The sequence below is a fragment of the Acomys russatus genome, chromosome 32 (genome assembly GCF_903995435.1).
Source record: "Acomys russatus chromosome 32, mAcoRus1.1, whole genome shotgun sequence".
Lineage (NCBI taxonomy): Eukaryota > Metazoa > Chordata > Mammalia > Rodentia > Muridae > Acomys > Acomys russatus.
Window position 1 is genome coordinate 16,513,882 of NC_067168.1, and position 8,389 is coordinate 16,522,270.

The following is an 8,389-nucleotide window of genomic DNA, read 5'->3' on the forward strand; positions in this document are numbered from 1 at the left end:
TGTGAGGTGGGGAGTGTTTTCTTAGACAATGAAGAAGGAGGGTTTTACCTACATATGTCTGCAGGGTCAGGTCACCCTGGGAAACAAAGGACATTGAGCACTCCACCATGTGGGTGGGTGGGTGCAAGGGAATGGGTGGGTGTGTGGGTGAGTGTGTGTGCACCGGTGTGTGTGTACATGCTTATGTGTATGGGAGCGTGCGTGTGTGTATATATATTCCCACCAAAAATACTGAAAGGTTTTCTCTGACTTTGAACCAAGATGTCAATTTGACCTTAGTCACCGGGTGAAATGCAGAGAGGAGGACACAGAAGGCCATGAGATCAATTTCTTTTTCCATCAGGGAAAGTGAAACAGGAAACATGCACCCACAATCCTATGCTTAGATTTCTTTTAGTCATACAATAAACAAGGACTGTTTATTCATAGACAGAACTCGAATACAATTTGAATCAGATTTTCTGCAGTCTCTTGCTTCCCTTGGGTCCAGTAGTAGTCATTTTGATTTCTTTCCTAGGAAAAATGGAGTCAGACATCTCACAAGCCTTCAAGGAAGAGCTCACCTGCCTAATCTGTTTGGCCAGCCTTACAAACCCAGTCACTATCAGCTGTGGCCACAGCTTCTGTCGGGCCTGCCTCTGTCTTTCCTGGGAAGACAAGCAGCTCCCTGTTCCCTGCCCCACTTGTAGGCATCCATCCCAGCAGAAGGACCTCAGAACCAACATTCTTCTGAAGAGGCTGGTGTCCATTGCCAGACAACACAGCCTTATGAAGTACCTGAGCTCTGAGGAGCACAGGTGTGTGACCCACAAGGAGACAAAGAGGATCTTCTGTGAGGAGAACTGGATCCCCCTCTGTCAGTTGTGCTCTGACTCCCAGGAGCACATGGGTCACAGACACTGTCCCATTGAAGCAGCTGCTGAGGGGCAAATGGTAAGTGATGTTTCTGAGAGAACATGAAAGGTGGAGAGCAGGAGCTTAGCTGAGCACAGGAAGATGCCTGTCACCAGTATGAAGAAGCCATTGTGTCCTGAATGGTGGAATTTCAAAATAGCTAATGTAGGAAGGGTGATGATAAGTGTAAACATCGCTTGGGAAGCCCACAAGTGTAAAGATCATTTATAGTTACTTGGTACATTATGCTCAGGCCACTGCTGAATAAACTAAGGTATCGATGTATTTAAAAGGTACTTATGACTGAGGACAAATTGTAGAAAGTACACTGGAATTATCCAGAGAGAAACATCTGGGCATCTAAATCAGACATAAATTACCCAAACATCAGTCAGGCACATTAATGACTCCACTGAGCAAAGAGTAATGTTGTATATAGTACTTCTGTAGTCTGATGTCTAGAATTCATAGCTACCAAAAGTAAAAAATAAGGAACATTATCATCCTTCTACTCTCCCTAAAGAGTTGTGTTCCTTGCTGAAGAGGTATTTGCCAGTATCTATTTATCTAAACCGGATACTTACTTTTATGACAGGAGAAACTTCTAAAGCAGATGGCATCTTTATGGGCGAAGACCCAAGAAAATCAGGAGAATCTAGAGGCAGCGAAGACAATGACATCTCAGTGGATGGTGAGTATGAGACTGAAGCTTAAAGCCGCTTGAGGCAGATATTTGCAAACTGGGTCATTTGCCATTTGAGTCTAAGACATGGGACGTGATGCTAGAAAAACATTTTCTGTTCCCCTCAAGGTTTTAATGTAAAATCTAATCCTGTCTGCAGAAGGATGGCCTGGACATGTGTCAGAGAAGTTTGAGGCTAATGAGTGAACTGATGACAGTGGACACACTGCATTCACCTCTATGACTGCACCATGATGTTGAACTAATGCATGCAGAGTTCCACATTAGAACGAAGATGTGATTTGTCAATTGCACTTTCTCTAAGTAGCTTAGGATCTCATTTTATAGATGAACATGCTTATAGGAAAGAGTGGGATTGTCTGCTTGTTCTATTGATAAAGAAGAAATAAATGAATTCAAAGAATTTACAAATCTGAAAAGTGGGCACAATAAATCAGTGTGTGCAGGCAGCAGAGTGATAAGATGCACTGGTCAAATTTAAACATACACAGAGTCAGTGGAGAGGATAAAGTACTCTGTAAATAGCTCTAGAATGTCCCTTTTCTTTCAGGACTATGTGACTCTGCGGAAAAAGATGATCAGGGCAGAGTACAGGAAGCTGCACCCACGCCTCCATGAGGAAGAAAGGCAGCATCTAGAGTGTGTGAACCACGAAGGCCAAACTGTTTTAGAGGAACTCAGGAAAAGTGAAGCCATGATGGTCCAAAAGGGGAATCAGCTGATCGAGATGTATCAAGAGCTGATGACGATGTCCCAGCAGCCATATGTGCTGCTGCTGCAGGTGAGCGTGGAAGCGTGCATGAAAAGGATGTATTTTCATAGTCCCACAGGGGTGACTGTCACACCTAAGAGAGCTTTCTGTATCACCTGCACTTGTTATCAGGGAGATGATGTTTTATGGGGAATCTGGAGAAACTAAATTTTATCATAGAACAAGAGAAGAGAATGTCAACTCCGTGGATGGTGGGTAGGAGACTGAGGCTAAAAGTAACTGTAGGCAGATGTTTGACCAACTCAGTCATTTGCCATTTGATTTCTCTTAGAAGAACAAGCCTGTTGACCTTGTGTCTGTAGATTCCTCATCTATACCTCACTTTAGCTCTTGTAGTTTGCCCAAATCAGGTTGTTTCTGTCAGCAAATTCTCCATTTTCATGCTCCTTGGACATCATGCACAGTTAAAGAATTCTCTCACTTAATTTCTAGTTTTTACAAGCTGTATTTTGAGGGTTATTTTGGAGGTTGGTGTTTTGATTTGTGGTGCATGATGGCCTACTTTCTGCTCTCACCAAGAATCCCCCTCTGCTAACCTGCAGGGTGGACATTATCCTGAGGCTGGAAAATAATTTGCAGGGTCGATCAGTGTGATGATGACTAACATTTATGGGAACTTGATATTCATCATTGTATCCAATTCCTTCAGAAAACTAAGTTCTTCTTGTTTTCTTTGCAGGATTTGGAGGACATGTTCATGAGGTGAGTTTAGTTCCAAGTGCAAAACAGGATACACTGAACTCTGCTATAGCTACCAATCTATTTTATATTGAAATACTCATTTGTTTGGGTGGTGTGTTTGAGATTGTTGTCATGTATATGATTTGAAACCTCATTTCCAGAAAGTACCTTTGCTTTCTCTGTCACATGGAAGTGTAGCAAGAGGATTAGATGGTAAGATTTCTAGTTTTGAAATCACAAATGTTTTGGCTCATGGGCTGTAGTTTCCTGGTATAGAAGAAATGGCATTTTTTTTTAATGCACCTGACTCAGAATGATGTGCAAGCTCTGAGTCAAGTGCATTTTCTTGTTTTTTTTTTAAAGATTTATTTATTTATTTTGTGTATGTATGCTCTATCTGCATGTACATTTGCATTCCAGAGGAGGTCATAAGATCTCATTGTATAGATGGTTGTAAGCCACCATGTGGTTGCTGGGAATAGTCATAGGGGAGGGGAATAATGGGAAAATGGGAGGGAGAGAAGAATGGGAGGATCCAAGGGATGGGATACACATAGAGATGTAACAAGAATAAATTAATAAAAAAAAAACCAAAAAAAAAAAAAAAAAAAGAAATGGCAGAAAGCATGGAGAAAGGATGGGTAGCAGGAAGGGCTTCACAAAGAGTATCTAGGAGATTCTAGGGGTATTAGGGGACCCTGATCATAAGGTCCCTACGATATAGGAAGTGGTTGTCTGAAAGATGTTCCAGTGAGTATTTTTTTTTATTAATTGGAATCGTGGTAAGTACTTGTGTGTGGGCATTGCACATATGTGGAGTCAGAGTACAATTTTTCAGGAGACAGTCCTCTCTTTCCACCATGGGTTCCAGAGATTGAACTGAGGTTGTCAGGCTTGTGTGCATAGGGACTTAACCCCTGAGCCATTGACTGAACTTGGAGTGAGGATTTCTCCTGATCTCTGTGATGATATCTTTATCACCAGGCAGATCAATGTCTTCTTCTCCTTGCAGGAGTGAGTCAGTGCAGCTGTGTCTGCCCCAGGCTATGAAACCAGAGCTCAGGGCCCTGCCCATCACTGGACTGACTGAAAGGTCCAACTGCTTCCGAGGTGAGTGTCAGCACTGATGCAATAACCAGAGATGCCCTTCAACAGTGAGATAAGCTTTGCACACATGAACATTTTACCTTCTCTGAATGATATCCCTATGAAACCCACATGTGTAATTCTATTTATTCACAGGGTCATGTTACAAACAAAATTGTTGATGAATATTAATATTTGATCGAGGCTGAAAATACATTATCCATTGTTCCTTGAGACACAAGGAAAGATAAAATAATTCAGTCATCATCTAAGTCATATGAAGTATACCCAACAGTGCAGATATTTGATTGTTTTTTTCCTCAAGCATTTTACCAGTTGAATTTTTGAAGTAAACTACACATCTTAGAGTAAAAATATAGTGGTATACACTTGTAATCACAACATTAAACGTAGAAACACAAAGATGGTCCATGTGTCTGAGGCTAGACTTGTCAACAAAATGAGTCCCTGATCAGACAAAAATGTATATCAAGACTCTGTATCAAAGAGAACTGAATAATAAACATAAAAAACTATGTACAGAAAGGTATGTTATCATAGCAATAAAATAAAACAAACTGATAGGATGTGAGCCAGTGCCTGAGTACCTAAATATGAATTCAACCTCACAGGGCAAGAACATCAGAGGAACAAGGTTTGAAGTTAGACAGTGACTCCCTGGGTACCACTTCTAATGCATCTTTAGCCATTGCTTGAGTAGAAACAGGGTTACTGACATACAAATAGAAGTACCAACATTTACTGTCTAATCTTAGAAATAACTTTTTATTTCTATGCTGTGGACCTCAATAAAGTGCATATGTCTTTCATTTTCCCAGTGCAATTAAAAGTCACCTGACAGAAATAAGCTGAAACACCCTTCTCTACAGTATGAAAAATAAAAAAAAACCATGTTTATACTCTGTTTCATGTGGAATTTTTTGGCATTGAAGTATCTGAGACACATTTAATTCTCTAGTCTTATTCGGGTAGTGTCCAGGTACCTCTTTCACTTGAGAAATGTAAATGGTCATTTTAACTAAATTGTTGCTTCTTCCAACAGTGAACATTGCCTTTGAAAATGTCACGAGATTCACTTACAACATCGACCGATTATTACGTAACTTGAGAAGATTCTGCTCGACATCTTGGTGTCAGGGGATGACTGTGGAATCTGCTCGACACACTTTTGCTGCCCGGGGATCACAGAGCTTCACCTCTGGGAAATATTACTGGGAGATCGATTTGAGAGATTCCTGGGACTGGGTTGTAGGGGTCTGTCAGGATGACTGGTTAATGGACACAAGGCACCAGATTGACTCTAAGATTTCATTTCTCCTCTTGTGTGTGAAGGTGGATACTCATTACACTCTCTTCTCCAGCTTCCCAGGACTCCAGCACTATGTAGAGAAGCCAGGGGGCCGGGTTGGCGTGCTCGTTGACTGTGAGGCTGGATGTGTCAGCTTCTTGAATGTAGCCAAGAGTTCCCTAATATACAGTTACCCTCCTGGAACCTTCCATCCCCCTGTCAGGCCTTTCTTCTGCACTAGCCATACATGATCATGGGAAGCTTTAATCCACAATGTTAGTGTTTCCTAAGTATTTCCTTCCCTAATGTTACCCTTTCATTGCTACTAATCATTAAAATACTATTAAAGTGGTTGACTATGTTTCCTTTTCTTTTACAATTTTTTTTTGCATAGACATTTAGATTATTACACACATACACTACATAGAGCAAGAAGAACTATGAAACAATCAGGAACTGTATTAATGTTACATTCATAGTGTTTTGGCTATATCTAGTTGGCAACCTTGAAGAAAACATTTTCCTATCTTCCTGATCCTAAAATTCTGAAGGAAAATCAGTATCTATCATATCTCGTGTATATTAGTTTAAAACATGTATCTAGACCTCAAAACATCTCAACCCCTAAACAACTAAGCGTAATTCTGAAGCTAACCTATTTGCTCTTCAATCCCATGGGAGAAGTGAGTTAGACACGTTAATTGTCAATTGCTCAAATCATGGCCATGTCAGTTACTAGTCTATTTATATCACAAGAATATGCATCCAAGGTGTAACAGGAAGTGGGACACTGTTATCTAAATGATTAAGATGCTATAATCACATCTCAAAATGAAGCATTTGATAGGATCAGTGTGAGGTCCCTGTGTGTTTTCTGGGATAGACAACAAAAATAGGAGGGGATTTACTTATATGTGATGTCAACTGCAATGCTAAAAGCGTCAAAGTTCAAAATAATAAAGAGCGATAAGTCCTAGAAATAAGGAACTTTCAAAGGCAGATAGGTAAATGTGTGCTTTGGTAAATATGAGATATATGGTACTGTTACTGTCTTTCCTCCTTCCCTCCTCCAGTCCTCCTCTCTCTTTGTTTCGAGACCCCTCTCCTAACCCCTACCCAGTTTGTTTGTTTCTTCTTTTTCTTTGTTATTTTTGTTTTCAATAGAGTTTCTCTACTTAACAGCCCTGGCTGTCCTGGACTCCCTCACAGAGATCAGCTGCCTCTGCCTCCCAAGTGCAGGACATTAAAGGCTGGAACCACTATGCAGCCCATTACTGTCCTTCTCATCCCTGCAGGCAATTAAGCCTTAAGCCAGGACAGCAGACTGCTGGGAGCCATTTAGAATCGCCTTTGGAGAATTCTAGAGCAAAACACTAGATGATTTGGTTTTTTTAAGCAAACAGTTGGGCTGTGAGCTAAACTTAGGGCACAGCTCCCTGAACTTCCTCATGGGTGAACTAAATTATAGAAGGTGGGTATGGAGAGAAGGCTTCCTGGAGTGGAGGGTTGGTGTGATTTCTCCTTTGATATTCTCAGTTTAGACCTGGGTTTTGTTGTTGTTTTTGTTTGGTTGGTTTTGGTATTTTTTTGTGACAGAGTTTTTCTGTGTACCCTAGACTGTCTAAGAGGCTAGACCCGGCTGATCTTGAACTCCTAGAGATCATCCTGTCTTTGCCTGGCAAGTGCTGGGATTAAAGGCATTCACCTCTAGTGCCCAGCTACACCTGTATTTTTAACTGCACTAACAGTTTACTAATTAAACCCCTATGTGGTCGGGCAGGTCTTTAACCCCAGTACTAAGCCCAGGTTGTTAGAGGGATCATTGTGAGCTGAGGCCAGCCTAGTATACAAAGGAAATCCAAAACAGCCAAGGGTACACAGAAAAACCCTTTCTGGGCAAAAACAAAAACATAAAACAAAAGAAAACAACAACAACAACAACAGCAGCAACAACAAAGCAAAAAGCCTTCACATGATTTCAAATATTTTGTGTCCCTATTTTTCCCACTTTTTAAAAATTTTTGACACAAGGTTCCTCTGTGTAGCCCTGGCTATCCTGGAACTCACTCTGCATACTGTTCTGCCTCCCAAGTGCTTGCATTAAAGCCATGTGCCACTGCCACCCAGCTTCTTTTGAGTTCTTCATGGATTTGCTTCTTTGCTCAATGAAGTTGTTCTTTACCAAACAGAAGCTCTACAGTTTCATGAGGTCATTTCCTGTCCCAGTGAGTTCAAGGGAATTGTCCTAATTCTCTTCTGTCACATTCCATGTACCTGGCAGAGGTCTTTGATTCATTTAAACTGACTTCTGTACAGTACAATCAACATGGATGTATTTTGAGTCTTTTACATGCAGCCATCCATTTGGACTGGGAAATGTGTTGAAAATTCTGTCTTCTCTTACTGTATGTGTTTTTTGCTTTTTTACATTGAAAACTTAAAAAAAGAAAAGCTAAAAAAAGAAAACTTAAGGGTCCATAGGTGTAATAATTTATATGTGGATCTTCAATTTGATTATGTCAATCAGTGTGTCTAGTTCCATAGCTCTGGAGTATAGTTGGAATGCAGGGCTAGTGATATCTGAGGCATTCCTTTGTTATTCTGGATTATTTTAGCTTTCTTTTTTTAAATATTTTCATGTAAATCTGAAAATTGTCCTTTGAATATCTATAACAGTGACCTGATTGTGCATTTAGAACCCACACATTGTCTCAAAAAACCAAAACAGCTGTGTCAAATTAAAAGAAAGCTAGACAGCACCATACATATTTGTGCTTGACACCATCAAGATAGAATCCCAAGGCTATATGATATACTTATGGTGCGAGAACCCACTGTGGGTCCTGAGAAGACTTTGTTTTAACCTGCTTAAATTCTAGAGCCCTTCCCATGAGACTTACTTCATTTCCTAGCATATATGTGGCTCCTCTGCTAGCACAAGCTA

General features: G+C 40.6%; 1 protein-coding gene across 1 annotated transcript; it reads left to right on the forward strand.

Moving 5' to 3' along the window:
* Positions 1-522: 522 nt before the first annotated feature.
* Positions 523-5,696, forward strand: LOC127183871 (tripartite motif-containing protein 43-like). Its single transcript, XM_051139971.1, has 6 exons — positions 523-933; positions 1,490-1,585; positions 2,148-2,378; positions 3,049-3,071; positions 4,063-4,160; positions 5,200-5,696. Exons 1-6 carry the CDS (start codon positions 523-525, stop codon positions 5,694-5,696), a joined length of 1,356 nt encoding a protein of 451 aa, XP_050995928.1.
* Positions 5,697-8,389: the final 2,693 nt, after the last annotated feature.